The following is a 22,411-nucleotide window of genomic DNA, read 5'->3' as shown; positions in this document are numbered from 1 at the left end:
TTTATAATATATAATAAGATTCGTCCTTTTTATGTTTGAATTTCCATTTATTATTATTTAAATCAACAAAAATATAGGATTGATAATATATCCTATATCCACATATACATTGAAACAAAGATTTGGCTTCAACAAATATATATTCTTTTTTTTATTAAGTAATAAATATAAATGTGTATTCCGTAATGTACACAATATATAATGAGGTACATAATATAAAAAAGTACAATAATTTATTTGTCAACCTACACTTAACGAAAAACAACCTACACAGAAATGATCTATTCTCATTTATATATATACTCATAAGACAATACATGAACATACACTAAATAATACATTTCAATTAATTAAAAAAATAGACACATACATACATAATCCATAACAACCTACACAAAAACAATAGTTTCAGAACATCATCACTTTATGTAGCTAAAAGATGGTAGCATATCAACGCATACCCGGATTAACATGTCCCTATACAACGAATGTATCTCTACACAAGCTATAGATTACTAAAAGTCGGTGTCCGTTATTACATAAATTGATGAAATTACCCCTTTTGGGAGTCTGGGCAATTCCATTACGAAGCAATTCATATTTCTGACTATATAAAAAACATTTGCAGCATGATTGTATATGATCGACAATGGCGGCATACTAAACAAAATAATAATGCACTCTAGCGATACCCAACACAAGTTGAAAACATCATACACAGTTAAAAAAATCATTAAATTGTTATTTGAACATATCCTACGTAAGTTGAGAACATCCTACATAGATAAGAAATTATTCTCCTTAGTATTTGAATACATCCTACATAAGTTGAAAACATCCTACACAATCAGTGGATCTTTTCACATTTGCGAACAACCACTTTTTTCTACGAAATTCATCAAAGTAAATGATCAAAACTATACCTAAACAAAAACAAGACAACTCTACACTATTATTATTATTATTATTATTATTATTATTATTATTATTATTATTATTATTATTATTACTTCAAATATAGACTCTTGTTTCGAAAACAGAAGTATAGAACTAACTAGGGATTTTTTATGTTAATTTAGACAACCGGCTGTATTACCAATTGTTTGTCCAATATAGATAGTAATAATCACCGTAAAGATTTCAGCAATGGATAAAGATTTGTGTAGACTGTAGAATAAAAATTTAGCCTTCAACCATGAAACGTATGAGTTTTGAAAAATAAAGGCTTGATACGTATGAAATATTTCATACGTTGTTAGGATTAGTATAGACCTTTGAATCGAGTTCATTTGTTGAAAATTAGAAGACTAATGGGGTGGCCCGTTTAATTATGGAGAAAGGCCCATTTAACGTTTTCATTGTCTTAGATGAATCAAAATGTTTACATCTGAATGGGTCCATTCAGATGTAAACAAACAGCCCCTAAATCATTTAACTTAATTGTTTACATCATACTATACTATTAAAGTAAGGAACAAATTTCACATTGCATCGTTTTAGGGTGTCCACATCATTGCTATCTCAATGCCAAATCACCCCATACACTATATTTAAGTCTTAAGAATCTTTAACCCTAACCATTTTAATCTCTCTTTCTCTATCTTCCGGCTTATTCTTCCACACTCTCATATATTCCGGTAATCTAGATAGGTATTAATCGTTTTCCGGTAAAGTTATATTTTATAGTCTAATGGCCGATTTTGTTACAAGTTTTTCCGGCAAGATTATATTTGTTTCCGGTAATATTTTCCTCTAACGTTTTATATTTATTTTAATTATATGATTTTCTTATAATCAGTTTAGGTTGTAAATCAAAAACGACGATGTAATTGATATGTGGACGTTATTACGGTCTTCCAGTAAGTTTTTCCTGTGATGTTTTATATCTATAACAATGGTGGTTTTATATTTATTTTTAAGTTTTATATTTTTCCTGTGATTTTGTTATACATGTTGTTCCTTTAGGTTCTAAATAAAAATCAGAGATACCATGGACATTATCACTATTACGTTTTTACGGTAAGGCCATTAAAATTTTCCGGTTATAAATTATAATTCAAATCTTCCATAATATGAATATTAATATTCGACTTTATCATTTCAGGTTATTGTCCCGACTGTTGTAAGGTAATTTCATTTTAGGTTCTAAATCAAAATCGGAGATACCATGGACATTATCACTATTTCGTTTTTCCAGACCATTTAAATTTTCTGTTTATAAATTATAATTAAAATCTTCCATAATATGAATATTATATTCGACTTTATCATTTTAAGTTATTGTCCCGATTGATATAAGCTAATTTCACTTTAGATTCTAAATAAAAAATAGGATATATCATGGTCATTATTACTATTTCGTTTTTCCGGTAAGACCATTCAAATTTTCCAGTTATAAATTATAATTCAAATCTTTCATAATATGAATAATAATATTCGACTTTACCATTTCAGGTATTGTCTCGATTCATATAAGCTAATTTCATGGATTGACAATTAATTGGTAAGATGTATTTATTTTAATATTAATGTATATTTCTTTTTTAATATTCATGTATATTTCTTTTCACGACATATGTAAGTTAAATGATTATATTTTAATCCGGAAATGAATTTTAATTGATTATTCTATAATACATTCAAGTAATATTATAATGTACATTAAATTACCTATATTTATATAATCATTATTCTTGGGTCACAAATATTCATTCCAATTTAAAACCTCGTTATACTTTCCAATATTATATAAGTTTACGTTTTAGATTTACACACATTTAATATGGTATTATACAAACCGATTATTACTCATTTATACTTAGTTTACATAAATTAATTATTATATTTTAGTCTAAGAATTACATTAATACAATTTATAAAGTTAGAATATCCTTATTTTTTAAAAAAAACCGAATGAACAACTTAATTAACTTTCCGATCTAATTAATTATCCAACTATTTTTCACCATTTATAAAAAATAGTTTTAAATTTTAAATAACATTTACATTTATATAGTAATTTGTTTCAACCCTTTTTTATTTTTTTTTAATTCTTTCCATATTTATAAACTCATTCCTTAATATATATTTTTATCTTAGTCTAAGAATCCAATTATTACAATTTATATAGTTTGACTTTCCTTATTTGTTAACAAAACCTAATGAATAACTTAAATAAATTTTCGACGGAAATAAGTATCCAATTTTTTTTACCATTCATATTAAATCGTTTTAAATTTTAAATAACATTTACATATTTAGAGTACTTTGTTTCTACCGATTTTAATTTTGTTAATTCCTTTCATATTAATTCCTTAATAAAAGATTAAGTTCTTTGAATAACGAATTCTAAAATAATTTCAATTTATTTCCCCCGATTCAAATTCCAAATCTTGTCCATTTATATTAAATTTACAAAAAAATTAACTTTCCGGTTATTGTATACATCTTTGGTATATGATTTAGACATTATTTTAAAATTAATGATAATGAATAATGATTTGACTATAATTTTTAACCTTTATATGAACTTTACAAAAATAAGTTATGCATTTTGACTTTGACTATATTATTAGCTACCATATTTTGATAAATTACAAAACCTTAATTCAAATTCTGTTTGATTAGACAATTTATTATTTTAAAATTTTATTATCATTTCTATTTATATTATATTGTACGTAAATAAGAAAAATAATTTATATTATATAATCAATACATTTCTAATCATTTTCTCATTACCTTATACCATTACAACCTCCATTGTTTTTATGCATCCAAGTTAATGTAAATTTTACTTTTACTATTTTATATACAATCTACTACCGTTTACATTTACACATTGTAATGTAATTTGGTTTTTGTTTTTTAAGGTCAACGGAGGTCTAGAAGATTACTATGTTACACGAGATTGACGTACTTAGATCTACGCCATCTACCATTAAGATAAAAGTGTTGAAGGTTTGGAGTGTCAATGATAACAATAATGTTGATGAGGATTTCTTGATTATAATGGTTTTGATGGATGAATCGGTAATCATTTCTCTTACCTTTTATGTTTATAATTAGTGCATTAGTATATATTTTGTTTAGTGTATTATCTCCATTTATTCTTACACTGGTTTATTTGTTTTTTTTATTTCAGGGTAACCGAATGCAGTCAACAGTTTTAAAACAAGATATATTCTGTTTAAAACGTTATTTAAACGAAAATGATACATTAACTGTAGTAAACCCTAGCCTTGGATCAAATGGATCTAATTACAAGGTTATCGACTGCCCGAATAAGTTAGTGTTAAATTCCAGTACCCATGTGAATCCTTGTAACCAGTTTGAGGGTCTTATGCTCGGTTTTAAGTTTTACTCATTCAAGTCAGTGATTGATAAAGAAAACCAAGTCAGTTATTGATAAAGAAATCACATTGGACGCTACTATAAGTATGTAAGGCCCCGGTCCCGATGCCCAACTTTAGCGTTGGATTTACTCATAAACATGATTTTAAATATCAGAGTTAATTAAAACTTTCGCGGAATAACAATAAAAGTCAAACATTCATAACTTGTCTTTTTAAAACATAACATAAAATATAGCATCCAAACATCATGACAAATCTTCAGATGCCAGCCTCTTCAATCCTGCCATGTGTCCCCCTCAAGCTAATTGCTTCTGTTTATTAACCTGCGTGCATACTAAAAGTCAGCTGAGTGAGTTCGTGAGTTCTAGTTAATCAGGCAACATACAATACATTCACATACATACATACGTATCCGAATATATATATATATATATATATATATATATATATATATATATATATTACGTACTTAGCCTGTTACCTTTCTTTCATTCATACACACATGCTTCCTTTCTTTCTTTCATGCTTTCATGCTTTCTTGTTTTAGCTTACTTACACATACGTAATTATCTCTACTTTTTAAAGATCCTTTCGCCCTATAACCTTCGCAGATATTATTAGGGTCTGCAACCCTATAATCTTCGCATATATTTTTAGGGTATGCAACCCTATAACCTTCGCATATATTATTAGGGTATGCAACCCTATAACCTTCACATATATTATTAGGGTCTGCAACCCTGTAACCTTCGCATATATTATTAGGGTATGCAACCCTGTAATCTTCGCATATATTATTAGGGTATGCAACCCTGTAAGCATATCTCCTTACAACCATACATTATCTTCTTTATATTTAAATTTATGTACTTTCACACATATACTTAACTTTCATATATCATTGTTTCACGAATATATCATTCATACATCATTCGTGAAACAATAATATCACACTATTACCTGGCGGTACATGCAATGTCCGAAGATCGTTCACGTACCGTCAAACATTCATACATATATAAAATCATAGGAGGCATACACTTACCACTTAAGGTAAGTGTAGTAACTAATCACATCAAGTATGCACACACCCCCGAAAACATAACAAGGAAATAAAACTCACCTGAGCTCGGTTCCTTTCAGAGTTAATGGTAATTCCTTTCATTAACAGTTAACAAAGAAATTAATCAATTAAGCAAAAGTAACAATGTTCATAAAATACAGTTAAAATATTTGCTAGCCAACACTAAAATATACCAAATTGTATTTCTTTCTACCACTCATCTTCATACAGAACGCAACATATAACAACCTGGATCAGTACAACGAGGCGAAACAACAGTCTTAGGGTTTGCGTGATGAATCAAATTATCAAACACTACTAAACTAAACAAATGAAATCTTCATAAGTGAACCTCAGAGGTATGGATGGAAGAGGAATTAGTTTAGTGTTTTGACATGTTCAACGATAGTGTAGGAGATGAGGAGGTTGTGCAGAGGGAAGATGCAGTGCGACCTCCTCATCTCCCAAACTACAGTATAGGATTTCTTGATGCGATGGTACAGAGGATATCGTCTGATTCGAGGGGGGATTAAGGTAGTTTAAAGGCTTATGCTGAGATGAGACAACGGTGGCTATGGATTATAAATTATGAATATGAATGAATAGGAGAAGACGGAATGCGTTACACGATGTGAAAAATGGAGGTGATATGACCCGTAAGGGTTAAACGGGTCAAACCGGGCTAAATCAATGAGAGGCTTTTATTTAGAAATCAAGCAATTTGGTGGCTTTAAAGAGGGTGGGGAGCAATGTGAGAGCGGCAAGTAGGATTTTTTGGTAGACAATTATATATATATATAACTTGTTCATACATATTAACCATGCTTAACTTCTGCTCATTTTAATTGTTTATCAAATTTACAAGTTCCATGGTTATGGGATCTAAGAGTCTATGCTTCGGTTTAACCGTAAATAGCTCTAGGCCGTAAACCAAACTTCTGTTTAAAGACTTTGTTGTTAACTTTTTGGTTGTAAAACATTTATACATATATAAAATCATAGGAGGCATACACTTACCACTTAAGTTAGCCTTGCTGAGTTAATGAAAGGAATTACCATTAACTCTGAAAGGAACCGAGCTCAGGTGAGTTTTATTTCCTTGTTATGTTTTCGGGGGTGTGTGCATACTTGATGTGATTAGTTACTACACTTACCTTAAGTGGTAAGTGTATGCCTCCTATGATTTTATATATGTATGAATGTTTGACGGTACGTGAACGATCTTCGGACATTGCATGTACCGCCAGGTAATAGTGTGATATTATTGTTTCACGAATGATGTATGAATGATATATTCGTGAAACAATGATATATGAAAGTTAAGTATATGTGTGAAAGTACATAAATTTAAATATAAAGAAGATAATGTATGGTTGTAAGGAGATATGCTTACAGGGTTGCATACCCTAATAATATATGCGAAGATTACAGGGTTGCATACCCTAATAATATATGCGAAGGTTACAGGGTTGCAGACCCTAATAATATATGTGAAGGTTATAGGGTTGCAGACCCTAATAATATATGCGAAGGTTATAGGGTTGCATACCCTAAAAATATATGCGAAGATTATAGGGTTGCAGACCCTAATAATATCTGCGAAGGTTATAGGGCGAAAGGATCTTTAAAAAGTAGAGATAATTACGTATGTGTAAGTAAGCTAAAACAAGAAAGCATGAAAGCATGAAAGAAAGAAAGGAAGCATGTGTGTATGAATGAAAGAAAGGTAACAGGCTAAGTACGTAATATATATATATATATATATATATATATATATATATATATATATATATATATATATATATATATATATATATATATATATATCTCAAGAACACGAAGTCCTCCATGAAGCCTTGCCTTACGAGGCCCGAAACCTCTCCGATCGGAACCGGAGAAGTAACCACCAAAGGTAACAAGGGGTGTATATTATATATATGTTGTACCACTATATTCAAGTATTAATAAGACCATATAAACAAATTAGAATGAAAGATTTAACTCAGTTTGACTTTTGGAAGTCAAACCTTTAAGAACACTAAAAAAACCACCTTAAGATCTTTGTATTTGAGAGAGAATTTGGAGATGTAGCAGGGGAATATGAAGGGAATTGAGGGTTTATATATAGGGTAATGTTGGTGGTCAAATATGGGTGTTAAACACAAGAGGTTTCATGCAAAAAGGATAAAAACAAACACAAAACAACAAAATAAACGAGCTGTTGCAGCTGCAGCCGTCGCGCTACACGACCCCCTAGAAGTATCCCCATTGCGTGGCGCGATGGAGCTGGTCACCAAATTTTCCAAACTTTTAAAAACGGTAGAAATCGCCCCTGAAGTTCGTTTTAAGTGATTTTTACGCGTTTTAAGGACCGAAATGAATGTTTTAAAGACCCAACAAGTGTAAAACAATATTGTAACATAAAATCCACCATTTTGTTTATATAATAAGATTCGGTTTACAAAACGGGTCGGTTTACATAATAAAACAAATACAAAGGTGACGCAAAATTAACGAATGTCACAGTATTCCCTACTTTAGGAAATTTCGTCCCGAAATTAAGATGAAGACGACTATGCAAAAAAATGTGGATGCTTCTCTTTCATTGCGTCTTCTCGTTCCCAAGTAATTTCTGCGCCACACTGTGATTCCCATCGAACTTTGACTAACCGAATACGACTACGCTTGGTTTTCTTCTCGTTGCGATCCATGATCTCAACGGGTCGTTCAACCATGATCATCGACTCATCGACATGTACTTCGTCGAGAGGTATATGGAGATTACCCTCGGCTAGGCACTTTTTGAGATTCAAAACATGAAATGTCGGATGACCACCGGCAAGTTCTTGCGGTAGTTCGAGTCGATAAGCTACTTTCCCAACACATTCAAGGATTTTGAGAGGACCAACGAAATGAGGAGCTAGCTTACCCTTCTTTCCAAAACGGACTACCCCCTTCCAAGGAGATACTTTTAGAAGGACAAGGTCGTCAACATTAAATTCGATCAATTTTCGCCATTTGTCTGCGTAACTCTTTTGACGACTTCTAGTGGCTAAGAGGTTCTTACGGATTTGATCAATGACGTCGGTAGCTTCTTGTACCATTTCGGGTCCCGTGATTTGAGCTTCACCGATTTCGTTCCAACTAATCGGGGAACGACATTTACGACCGTAAAGAGCTTGAAATGGAGCCATATCAATGCTAGAATGATAGCTATTGTTAAAGGAAAACTTGATGAACAGAATGTGAGAATCCCAATTCCTACCGAAATCAAGAACACACGCTCGTAGCATATCCTCGAGTGTTTGAATTGTACGTTCGGATTGACTTTCCGTTTGAGGATAATAAGCGGTGCTAAGATCGAGACGTGTTTTCAATGTTTCTTGAAGTGAACGCCAAAAATGAGAAGTAAAACGGGTATCGAGATCGGAGATGATAGATAATGGTAAACCGTGTCGGCACACAATTTCCCGAACATAGATTTGAGCAAGCTGCTCAAAAAAAAAAATTTGCGGATCGGAATGAAATGAGCAGATTTGCTCAAACGGTCGATGATGACCCAAATGCCATCGTTGCCTTTTTGGGTGTTGGGTAATTTGGTAATAAGTCCATAGCAATGTCTTCTCATTTCCAAACGGGAATCGGTGGTTGCTCAAGTAAACCTAAAGCTCTTTGATGTTCGGCTTTGACTTTTGAGCACGTAAGACATTTAGATACATACAACGCTACGTCCTTTTTCATACCCGACCACCAAAAGGTAGCACGAAAATCGAAATACATCTTATCCGCACTGGGATGAACGGAATACCGCGAATTGTGAGCTTCGTCGAGTATACAAGTACAAAGGTCATCGCGATCAGGAACCAACAAACGATTGAGAAAGTACAAAAGACCATCGGGTTTGGTTTCGAGTTGAAGTTCGGCTCCACATGACATTTCGTCGTACATGTTACCTTCTTCAACGAAGGTACGTTGAGCTTGGAAGACACGAATCTGAAGATCGGTTTGAACAACAACGCTTAGAAGCAGAACGGATTTAACATAACCTTTCGACTTAGGGCGTCGGCGACAACATTCTCTTTACCGGGATGGTAGCGAATCTCGCAATCGTAATCACTAAGTAATTTGGCCCATCATCGTTGTCTCATGTTGAGATCTTTTTGGTCAAAAATATGTTGAAGGCTTTTATTATCGGTAAAAACCACACATTTTGTACCATAAAGGTAATGTCTCCAGATTTTGAGAGCGAAAACACCGGCACAAGTTTGAGATCGTGAGTCGTATAGTTCTTCTCGTTGACCTTTTGTTGTCTTGATGCGTAAGTGATGACTTGACCTCGTTGCATGAGACACAACCAAGACCTTGACGGGAGGCATTGCAAAATACAACAAAATCGCCGTTTCCATCGGGAAGGGTTAGAATGGGAGCATTGCAAGGCATGTTCTTGAGAGTACAAAAGGCTTCCTCTTGCTTCGAACCCCAATCGAATGGTTTCCTTTTGTGAGTAAGGGAGGTAAGAGGCAAAGAGATCTTAGAAAAGTTTCGAATGAAACACCGATAATATCCGGCCAAACCAAGGAAGGATCGAATTCCTGTGGGAGTCGTTGTTGTTTTCCAATCCTTCATGGCCTGAATTTTAGCGGGATCAACATGAATACCTTTGTCGTTTACGATATGTCCTAAAAATTGAACTTCCTCGAGCCAAAATTCACATTTGGAGAATTTGGCGTAAAGTTGTTCTTTTCTAAGGAGCTCGAGAATGGAACGCAAATGATGCTCATGTTCGGCTTTGGATTTGGAAAAGATAAGGATGTCATCAATAAATATATTAATGAATTTACCAAGGAATGGTTAGCAAACGCGGTTCATGAGGTCCATAAATATCGCGGGTGCATTTGTTAACCCGAAGGGCATAACCAAAAATTTGAAATGTCCATATCGAGTACCGAAAGCGGTTTTAGGATTGTCTTCTTCGTGAACACGCAATAATGATACCCCGATCGAAGATCGATTTTGGAGAAACAAGTTGCGCCTTGAAGTTGGTCGAATAGGTCGTCGATTCATGGCAAGGGATAACGATTTTTGATAGTGAGTTTGTTAATCCCTCGGTAATCGATGCACATACGAAACGAACCATCCTTCCTTTTCACGAAGAGAACGGGAGCGCCCCAAGGAGAAGAGCTTGGGCGAATGAAACCTTTATCGGAAAGTTCTTCGAGTTGGTTTGATAATTCTTGCATTTTCGATGGGGCTGAACGATAAGGATCCTTGGCCACGGGCACAAAATCGATACGGAATTCAATTGAACGAACGGGCGGGAGACCAGTGACATCATCGAGAAAGACGTCGAGGAAATCACGAACAATGGAAATATCTTGGATTTTCCTTTCCTTTTTGTCTTTTGTCACCACGAGAGCTAGAAACGACACATAATTTTGGCATAAGTACTTTTGCGATTGGGCGCACGGCATGAGATTAAGTCTTCTAGAAGTTGTGTTGTCGAAGACTTTAAGAATTTTACCGTTGACGAGCGCGATGCAAATAAATTTATCGAAGCAAACGAATTCGGCACGGTGCAAAGATAACCAATCCATGCCTACTATGACATCGAAACTTCCCATTTGCATCGGGATGATATCGATGGAGAATTTATGCTTAGAAAGGATGAGAGAACAATCGCGGATGATAGAATTGATGGTAATAGAATTGCCATTGGTGACTTCAACGGAAAACGGTCGGGAAAGCTTAGTTCGAGGCATAGCAAGTTTCGACTCAAATTTCAAAGATATAAAAATTCTATCGGCACCAGTATCAAATAAAATAGAAGCCAAATGATGGTTCACCAAAAACGTACCGTTCATGACATCGTTCGCCACTTGAGCTTGATTAATATTCATCAAAAAAGCTCACCCTTGGTTACCATGGTTGACTTGAGGTGCTTGTTAGGGAGGTGGAGGTGGTGCTTGTATGGCTTGGATGGGTTGAATGAGTGGTTCATTGTGTTGCGGAAGTTGGGGTTGGTAGGTTTGGACTTGGTACGCTTAGGTTTGGTAGTAAGGTACGGTCATGGTTTGGGCTTGGTTGGCAAAAGTTAAACATGGGCAATTATTGTTGGGGTTGGTTTTATGGGTAGGGTGCATACCAGTTTTGGGAATTTTGGGGAAAGGTTCTTGGTTGGTTTGGTTGGTTAGGTTAGGTTCGTTGGGCGGATCGGCATGTGGTGTGGAGGTGACCAAGTCGGTTACAAATGGTACAATGGCGACAAGGCATGTTTGGTGGGTGATGAAGTTGAAAAGTGTTGCATAGCGGGCGGTACCAGTATAGGGTCTTCGGTTTGGTGGTGGAGCTTGGGTTTGTTGTTGAGGTTGGGTAACAGCAAAGTTTCGATAGTTGGATTTGGGTTTCTTCTTGTTGTTGTTATGACGGGATGAGTTGAAGTAGTTAATGGTTGATATGGGCTAAATTATATACATATTATTATAAATATATTCTATACTTTTAGATACTTTTGAGCCATGTTTTTATTGAATATTATTATTATTATTATTATTATTATTATTATTATTATTATATGGTTCATATATGAGGTTTTAAGGTTTTAAGGAACAATGATCTAAAGTGACGTATTTTTATTAAGCTTGAGACCAACAGCCAAACTAAATTATTATGATTATTGTTTTACATTTAAATTAAGACATGTCATTGGAAAAAAAAATCATTTAATTTGGTTATGAAAATAAGAATTGAAAATATGAGTATATGTTCCTACGTTATATAATTTGTGTGGACAGAATAAGTTGCATGGGGCTTAGGTGACCACTAATTGGAATCACTTCATATTTACAGCCCAGTAAAACGAGGTGCGAGCCCATTAGCAAGGAAAAAAGTCAGGCGGTGAAAGAATAATAAATCTTGGAAGAGAAGTCAGAAGATATATATTATATTAAAAAAAAACCTCCGTGAAGGGTGATTGGGTGGGAGCGCAGAACATTATTACGATTATTATATTTTTTGTTTGTGTGGCCTTGGATTTGACAAAAGATAGCAGCCATAACATTATTATTAGACAAAATGGTAAAAACGTTCTTTATGTTTGAACGATTTTTCAATAGACGTCCTTTGATCAAACATATAGCAGAAAGCATACCTCATGTTTCAAATCTTTTTCACGTTAAGTCCTTTGGCCTTAACTCAGTTAAATGTTTCGTTAAATCTAATCATGTGCAAAGCACATGAGGGTATATCCGTCATTTCACCATTTTATTTATTAAAAATAAAAATATCAATAACATATTAATATCCTTTTTAATAATTTATAATACTTATATTATATTATACAATATATGTGTAAGAATACACACATAATTTTATATTATAACGAGACTAATGATTGAAGAATGGAGAACAACACCACCACCGTTTCATATGAAACGAACAGCCTTAACACCGTCTCAGATGAACGACGACGACCACCACCACCACGAACACAACCGATCTGGAAAAAAACCTCTCTACCAAATTTTGATAATACTCTCTGCCGTTGACCCCTGTCTCAGACGAATGACTACCGCCGGTCTAAGACGAACGCCACGTCTACCACCACCGATCTGAAGCCAGATTTGAGTTTGAATTCGTTAAAATTGGAAGCCCCAGTTCGAGATGAAGCCAGATCTGAGTTGGATATTTGCAACGGCGAAACCCTAGGTCATCGCCGTCGCCACTAGTAGTTGTTGGCTCGACTGGACCCATTAACTATTACCAGTCCTTTCATTTTTCCAGTTCGCTGAAAATATCAGTTGCGGCGGTGATGGATTGGAATTCGGATGGTGATGATGAAGATGATGTGGACAGGATGGCAACGACAGGTAGGCTAAGTTGCAGGAGTTGGGTTGATGGTGGAGATGCGGTGGTTGGTGGTGGCCGTGGCAAAGGTGGGTGACGGTGGAGGAGGTGGGTGGCAACTGGCAAAATAGGGAGAGAGATTGAGAGAAAGAGAGATTAATTTAATTTTATTCAAAGACCAAAAATTTGAGCTAATTACACAAATAACTCTGATAGGGTAAAAAGACTAAGTTGCCCTCACATGAGTGCACATGACTGAATTTAACGAGAAAAACTAACCCTCGTTAGTGAAAAGGACGAACCGTGCAACGTTTTTTGTACATAAAGGATGTTTTCTGTCATTAAGTTTGTCAAAGGACTTCCATTGAAAAACCGTGCAAACATAAAGGATGTCTTTTGCCATTTTGTCTTATTATTTCTAGCATAATTTCCCCTCGTATTGTTTTCTAGTATTTGGTGTGGTGTGTAATGGGTTATCGGTGCGAGCGTGCTACCATGTGTGCATATGGATGTTGCTTGTAGGAGTGCTTACTAAATTTTTGACTTATGAATATATATTTGATACATCGTGTTTTGTGAAGTGTTTGTTAATAAAATATGTTTATTGGTTTTATGATTTTTAATCAACATAAAAGATTGAATGTGTGTTAACTGGCGAATAGTTAGAGTTGACATTTAATCCGGAGATGAAAAAAATGTTCAAGTTAAAGCTACAAAGTTGTCGGTCAACGAATTGTAAAAAGGGTAAAGTGGAGAGCATACGTGATTTGATTGTGAACATGCATACTGGCATATGCATATATATTAGATAGATGGTGTTATAAAGTGACTGGCACTTAACTTGTAGATAAAAAAAATATGGGGCATTAGAAAGTGACAAGAAGGAATGTGATGGCAATTAATAAAACCATACGACATCGACATGCTTAAATAGTGGGAGAGACAAGGGTCTCATTGAAGCCCCCCCCCCCCCCCCTCACTGGTAAACTGATTAATGTGGTTGGCACGTCCTAACGGTTTGGTGATAACCACAACTCATATAGTTTTCTTGTACCATCCATAGCAAACAGTCTTTTGTATGTAACGTAAGGGTAACGAGGATTTTATGAGTGCAAGGATATCGGTGGGATTGTTGGGGTTGTGTTGGGATCCACTTATCTTGGAGCATAAACCATAAGTTGTATGATATGTTGTGGTTTCCATAAATTAGGAGCATGTGCAGGGAGTTGTCAATGTTTCCCAAATGGGCCCTAAGTTAATTTTGATGGACCAAGAGGGAAGGCTATCTCTTTAACCTCGTTCGTAAGCATGTGAAATTTAGTAAAATCGTTCGTAAACACAAACCAAGCCTGCGAGACGAAGAACTACAACGCATGTTGAAAAAGAGTTCCATTGGACCACATGGAATTCGTTCTGACATATCCCCTTTTGTGTTGAAGGGTATTTGTGTCCTTCTTGCTATTTGTGTAGAATGAATGTGTTCTGTAATGAAACCCATGATACACTTAATATGAAAAACTTTGTAGTCATTTGAAGGGTTATTGATCCCAAAGTGTCTGTGTCGGTGTTATAAAGGCCATGGGACTCATTTGTTGGTAGGCGTTTGTATGCCATGGTTTTGAGGTTCCAAAGAACCAACTCCTTAGTTTGTAGAAACGTAAGACATAGGAGGCACTACAATAAAAAGGGCTTCTAGGACCTTTTGTGTGGGACGCTTGTAAAATAGGGTCCTAAAATCTATTTAATAGGGCAAATGAACATTTGGGGTCCTTTTACAATATACGCTACAGAACCGGTGTCCTAAAAAGTTATTTAATAGGATGGATGATTCTTTTGGGTCGTATTATCATATAACTTAATAAGACACTTAAAATGTAAATTCTAATAAAGTAATCTAATAGACATGTAGTTGTTGGTGTCCCATTATGTGGTAATGTAATAGGACACTTTATCACTGGAGGTCTTATTATAACATAACTTAATAGGACACTTTGTAGTTAAGTCATAAATGTTCGGTGTTTTAGGACCCTTTCTAGTCGAAGTCATATAAGAGCATAACTTAATAGGATATTTTACACTATGGTCATATAACTTTAACCTTTATAAGATGCATAACCATTGTGGTGTTATTATAATACACCGTAATAGGACATTTGATATTTTAGTCATAAAACATCTGGTTTATAGGACGCTTATTCGCTAGAGTTTTATTATAGCATAACTTAATAGGACACTTGACACTTAAGTCTTATAACACTTTGACACAAACAGTAAGGAACATATTCAAATCATAATATGAATGACATCATCAAAACAAGCAGACTCCACAAAATGCATAGTCTAACCTATCCTAATCACGTCATCATATTAGATAATTCACATATATAGTACATCAGATAAGTACACAAATAGATCATTTCAAACACTTATCCTGATATCACACACATTCACCAGACCCGGCTCCAAGAATTGAAAAAAAAAAATTGGGTCGAAGGCGAAAAATATTTTGGGCTTTAATTAAAAGAGGATTTTGTTGGGTTTAAACAATTTAATTTGGCTTCCTTGTTTATGATTTATGATTTGGGTTGTATAAAAAACTATTGTATAAAAATAGGCTTAAAACATGCCTCAAATGAGTGTTGAACCCACAACCTTCGGGTTGAAATTCATACCCTTTTGCCACTAGACCAAGTTAGTTGTTATGTAATTAAGTTTAAACATTAAATATACACATCGTTTTTCATAAAAATACATAAAAAAATTTTAAAAAAAATTCAGGCCTAGCGGGTAGTCGGGCCTATGGTCGTCGACCACCCTGCCATAGGCCATGGCCGGCCCTGACATTCACTAATATCAAACCTACGTATCAAGGACACCTAAGTCACACAAATAGTCATTCATAGCACAAATCAGGTAGAATCAACCACATATTCACACATCAAACACAAATCACTCATCAAGACCTTTATAAAGATAGTCAATTTGCACAATGTGCACACATCATCAATCAGACTTCATCAGAGTTAATCATTACTAAGGCTTTCAGGAGAAAATGGAATCTGGTTCTATATAGTGGTTTGGTGAATAGGTCAGCCAAGTTGTCACTAGTTTCAACTCTTTTCATTTCAATTAATCCTTTTTCATTGAAGTCTCTAATGAAATGATGTCTGATTTCAATGTGCTTGATCTTGGAGTGTTGAACTGGATTTTTAACAATAAACAATGCATAAGTATTATCAATAAAGATAGGGTTGTTCAAGAAATTGAGACCATAATCTAGCATCTGATTTTGAATCCAAAGAACTTGTGCACAACAGGCAGATGCAACAATGTACTCAACTTCAGCAGTTGAAATGGACACTGTAGTTTGTTTCTTGTACTGCCATGACACTAGCCTGTCTCCCGTAAATTGACAACCTTCAGATGCGAATTTTCTACTCATGTTACAACCATCATAGTCATTGTCAGTATAAGCAATTAGATCAAAGACGTGGTTCTTTTGGTACCATATCCCCAAATCAGGTTTCCCTTTCAAGTATCTAAAAATTCTCTTGACAACAGTCATGTGAGATATCTTTGGACTTGATTGGAATCTTGCACAAACACAGACAACAAACATAATGTTTGGCCTTGAAGCAGTCAAATACATGTAAGGACCCGTTACGGGTGCCTCACATTTGGACGTTGGATTTACTCATAAACGCAGTTCTAAAATCAGAGTTAATTAAAACATTCGCAGAAAATAAAAACTGTCAACCATCCGTTACAAACATCCATAACTTATCTTTTAAAAGAATAACATAAAACATAGTTTCAAAACAACACGACAAATCTTCAGATGCCAGCCTCTTCAGTGTTACCATATGTCTCCCTCAAGCCAGCTGTCTCAGTCGATTAGCCTGCGTGCATACTAAAAGTCAGCTACGCTGAGTGAGTTCTAGTTAATCACACATTATATCATGCGTGCACTTACCTTCCATTATGCATCTGAAGACACATAATAATTACTTTACTACTTTAATATCATTACGTAAGTTCATACATACGTTCATACTTTATTACTTTCATACTATATAAATTACTGTCCTTTTCTATCTCGGATATTATTAGGGTCCGATCCCTTCCTTTTCTATCTCAGATATTATTAGGGTCTGATCCCTCTTTCCTTTGTCTATCTCAGATATTATTAGGGTCTGATCCCTTTCTTGTCTTTCTAAGATATTATTAGGGTCTGATCCCTTTTTACTTCTCTATCTCAGATATTATTAGGGTCTGATCCCTTTCTTCTCTATCTCAGATATTATTAGGGTCTGATCCCTCTTTCTTCATCTTCGTGCATACTGTCTTTGCATACTCATAACATACATACTTTCTTTAATAAATCATACATATCCATACATCGTACATATATCTATCATATACATTCATCTATCATAACATACCTCCCTTGTTAGCACGTGCAATATCCGAAGATCGTTCACGTACCGACAATATTTCATTTACATTTAAGATATACATACATAACATATAAACCATATAAGGCATACACTTACCAGTTAAGGTAAGTGTATTAACTATCACATCGAGTATGCACACAGCCCCGAAAACATAACAAGGAAATGGGGCTAGAAACTCACCTGAATTCTTTACTTTTCATCATCAGATTCGTCCTCTGATTCGTTACCTTATCATGACGAATTGGGTAAATAACGAATCACTTGATTCGTTATATGGTTTGTTATCCTCGTTCACTAGTCTAATTCGTTATCTAACGTGACCTGATTCGTTATCTTGATGTAACGAATGGGAGGATAACGAATTAAAGGTTTATTCGTTATTAAATCACACGAATTAGTCCCATTCGTTATGAATGTGTAACAAATTGATCAATTATAACGAATCACTCTTGTTCTTATCCAGACTTTGACTTAAGGTCAAAGTCAAAATTATCAAGAACAGCAAATAGTCAACAGATCTTAGATCTGCAATTAAACCCTCGTTTCTTAACCAAACAACATGATTTTGGTATCCATGGATTCGGAATCACAGCGCCTACAAACCCTAACCATTCAATCATCCAAATTTTCATGTTTATAGGGTGCGATTTAGGCATAAAGGTTACTGGTTCTTTTAGGTTATCGATTAACCTATCAAACGTTAATGGATTTCCGTAATATTTCTTGTGTTGGGTTCGTTTTCAACATACAAACACAGATCCATGATTTCCCAAACCATTCCGAACCTAAACGAACGATTTCTAATCATAAATGTACCTTAAAGGAGTCGAAATACGAACACGGTTAAGCCTTGATGTTGTTCTGGTTCTTCACGACGATCTAGCACCAACAAATCTTGGGTTTTCAACTTTGGATCTAGGCTCGGGTTAAAGGATTGTCTTGTGTGTGTTTTGATGGTGTAGGCTAGGGTGTAGAGAATGGATAAAAATGGAAAGGTTTAGGGTTTAAGGGGCATTTATACTCCCTTAAGCCCATGGACCTAAGGCCCATTCCATCTTATTTTCCATCTTCTAAAGTTCAAGCCCAACAGCGTACAGTTTATTATCTAAACCGAGAAACGACACAATATAAAATAAATGAAATATATTTTATTATTATAACCAAAAGTAGGATGTTACAATACATCAGAGATTCAACTTTTGCTATGTGCTCATGTTCATCAATAGGCTCCCTTTTTTCATTTGCAATCATCTTTTCATTGGTGTCCATTGGAGTTGAAGCAGTTTTGAGGTCTTGACACTTGAACTTGTTCAGAATGTCCTACACATACTTTGATTGACAAATGAATATGCCATATTTCTTTTTCTGAACTTGTAGACCCAGAAAGAAATTCATTTCAACCATGAAGCTCATGCACTATTTTGACTTCATTACTTCTTCAAATTCAATGCACATTTGTTCATTGGTAGACCCAAAGATGATGTCATCTACATAAACTTGTAGAAGGAGTATATCTCTTCCTTTCCTTTTGTAGAACAGGGTCTTGTCAATGGCTCTCCTTTGAAAACCATTAGCAAGTAGGTGATTTGATAACTCATCATACTAAGCTCTTGGAGCTTGATGTAATCCATACAAAGCCTTGTTTAACTTGTATACTCTGTTAGGATAATCATGATCCTCAAAACTGGTGGTTGAGTCACATATACCTCCTTTTCTATTTTTCCATTTTGAAAGGCAGATTTAACATCCAATTGAAAAACTTGAATATTCTTTGAAGAAGCATAGGCCAGAAAGAATCTGATAGCTTCTAGCCTTTCCAGTGGTGCAAACACTTTCTCAAAGTCAATACCTTCCTCTTGTAAGCAGCCTAGTGCAACTAGTCTAGCATTGTTCTTTATAACAATCCCTCTCTCATCCCTCTTGTTCCTAAAAACCCATTTGGTTCCAATGGCATACCTATTCCTTGGCTTGTCTACAAGTTCCCACACTTGCAGATCTCTGAATTGAGCCAACTCCTCTTGCATTGCTTCTACCCAACTATTGTCTTTTAAAGCTTGAACAATGTTCTTGGGTTCAGTTTGGGATAGAAAGCAGGAGTACAAACAGATGTTTGCAGTTGATGCACTTCTTGTAACTCTTTTATTAATGTCCCCAATGATGTTTTCAAGTGGATGATTTCTTTCAACATAGGAAGTTTGCACAATTCCATTAGTAGACACATTTGAATCTAGATTTGTGTCATTGAGATCAGGTTCATCAATGATCAAATCAGTTGTTACATCATGAAATTCAGTTTCTTTGTTGAGTCAAACAATTGACCTAAGGGGGAGATTGTTGAGTCAAAGATTTGACCAAAATGAAGTACATGGAAGATTGGAATCTTCTCAACCTCCTCAGAATTCGCTAAGTATGGATCCGGGCACACCTTAGACATCTGAGCAAGCTTTTACTTAGCCGGGTACGATATTTTGTCTATCGGACAAGGTTTACTTCAAGTAGTCTTCTTTAGTGGATATCCGAGCAAGGTTTGCAATATAGTGCATTGCCGGGCAAGGTTCACTAGTTTATGTATATCCGAGCAAGGTTCACTTTATCAAGCAAGTCTGTTCTTCATAGCCAAGTAAGGTTCTATCCCGAGTAAGCTTTTGGCTAACCTAGTCCATGAAGCCAAGTAATTGTAAGACCGGGCAAGGTATTCATTAATAATAGTGGTCCGAACAAGCTTGATGTAAATGGAATATCTTTAAGTAACATCGGGCAAGGTTCAACTCAAGCAAGGTATTATACTCCCGAGTACACTTTGCTAATAAGTTATTTTATAGCAAAGAGTTGAAATGGACCATCGAAGAACAAGGTTGCTCGTAAGGGTTTTTCGGGCAAAGTCTGGCAAAGTCAAGAAGACTGGAGTCTACCCAGTGAGTATTTTACTTTGTAAAATACTCTTCAAGTAAAGTCTACTCGGAAACTGATCCCGGGCACACTTCTACGTTACCAAGTTCCAAAGGATGGCAGAGTACACAGCGTACTCGGAAGACTTGTTTTACACTTAGTTTATTTTGAATATGTAATTTGAATATGTACGATTGTATTTAGGGTTTCTAGAAGGAATGACAGCTGTCCTAGGATGGCAGGCCTATTAAAGGAATAATTAGGGCACGTCTCCACAGAGACACGAGACGAGGACACACAATCCGGATAAGGCAGAGACAAATTAATTAAGAAAGAATATTGTGTGGCGGCTGTCTTTGTACGGATAAGCCCTCCTTCAAGAAAACCATAAATCGATTAATCCTATTTGTATGATGAAAGTTATATAAATGAAAATCTTTTGAGTGAATCTTGATTGTGTTGGTTATCATTGAATACTCACTAAGCAACCGTATGTTTGTTATTGATTCCGCCTTTAACAAACGGTCGTCTTTCTAAATATAGCAACCCAACATTAACTCTCTTGTCAACACATTAATCTGTGTGAGTTATGACATGATTAAGTAAGATCCAGCTGAAATCGAGGGACCAGACAAGTGGTATCAGAGCTGATTACTGCTATTTTGGAAAGATTGTTGTTGATTGAAGATTTGAAGAAGAATGACGTAAGCAGACCACTGTTACATTGAAAAGTGACGCCAGCCACTCTGTTTTTCATTTTTCTTCCAGATCTACAATCTACCGGTGTTCTCTCTTCCTTATTTCAATTAAAGTTTTCATCTTTACTTTTAAATCTTGTTCTAATCACATCAGACACATTAGATCTGAACAATCTGCCTTCGGATCTGATTATTTTGAAACTCTGTTTTTACAAAGAAATTGATTTTTGATTTCTCAAAATGTCTGGATATGAAGAACAAGAGGTGTCTACTAACAAGATACCAAGATTGTATGGACAGGAAAACTTTACCAAGTGGAAAGTACTCTTTGAAGCAGCCGTATGCTACAATAATGTTGATATGTGGAACTCCATCAAGAATGGTCCACAAGGGGAAGCTGAAGAAGGTGCAAATACTACAGCCACTGCTGCTGGAGAGAAAGGATGAGAAAAGTTGATGACAAGGCTTTAGCTATGTTGAAGCTAGGTCTATCTTGGGAGATACTCACCAAGGTTGCACATCATCCCAATGCCAGGCAATGTATGATGCAATACTTGAGATGTTTGAAGGAAATGTTGAACTCAAGAACATCAAGAAGCAGAGATTAAAGCAGCAGTTAGAAAGATTCAAGTACAAAGAAGGAGAAAGGTTGAAATCATTTCTGGAGAGATTTCTTGGAATTGTCAATGAGCTCAGAACTACAGACTATGTCATGACTGACTTTGACCTTAATACTAAACTGCTGAACTCTATGCCAAAGGAGTGGTATACTGCCTGCAAGTTCATCCTTACAAAGCACAACTTCAATGAGCTAAAAGTAGATGATGTGGTGTGTTTTCTTCAAGCTGCAGAAATAGAGATGATAGAAAATGAAATGATTAAGGAGGAAAGACCCTGCTTCAATGTTACAAATGCATTGATTGCACCCATGGGAAATCTGTCTACCAAGAATCAACAGCAGATTCCTATTATTGAAGAACCAGTTGAACACAATGCTGATACTCCAAAATCATTCATTGGAGGTAGCACAATCAATCAAGGAAATCAGCAGAGGTTCAATGTGCAACTGATTGATGACACTGATTCTGCCTCTATGGCTAGTGGGAA

The 22,411-nt window shown here is 35.1% G+C and overlaps 1 protein-coding gene across 1 annotated transcript; it reads left to right on the top strand.

Annotated features, from left to right (window-relative positions):
- The first annotated feature begins 3,897 nt into the window (after nt 1-3,897).
- LOC143601245 (uncharacterized) lies at nt 3,898-4,408 on the top strand. The gene is made up of 2 exons (XM_077078702.1): nt 3,898-4,032; nt 4,145-4,408. The coding sequence occupies exons 1-2, from the start codon at nt 3,898-3,900 to the stop codon at nt 4,406-4,408; spliced, it is 399 nt and encodes a 132-aa protein (XP_076934817.1).
- Nucleotides 4,409-22,411: the final 18,003 nt, after the last annotated feature.

The sequence above is a fragment of the Bidens hawaiensis genome, unplaced genomic scaffold (assembly GCF_021521415.1).
Source record: "Bidens hawaiensis isolate Kalapana, Puna unplaced genomic scaffold, B.hawaiensis_p1.1 tig00055954_1, whole genome shotgun sequence".
Taxonomy (NCBI): Eukaryota; Viridiplantae; Streptophyta; class Magnoliopsida; order Asterales; family Asteraceae; genus Bidens; species Bidens hawaiensis.
This window is presented reverse-complemented; position numbering and strand designations above follow the sequence as displayed.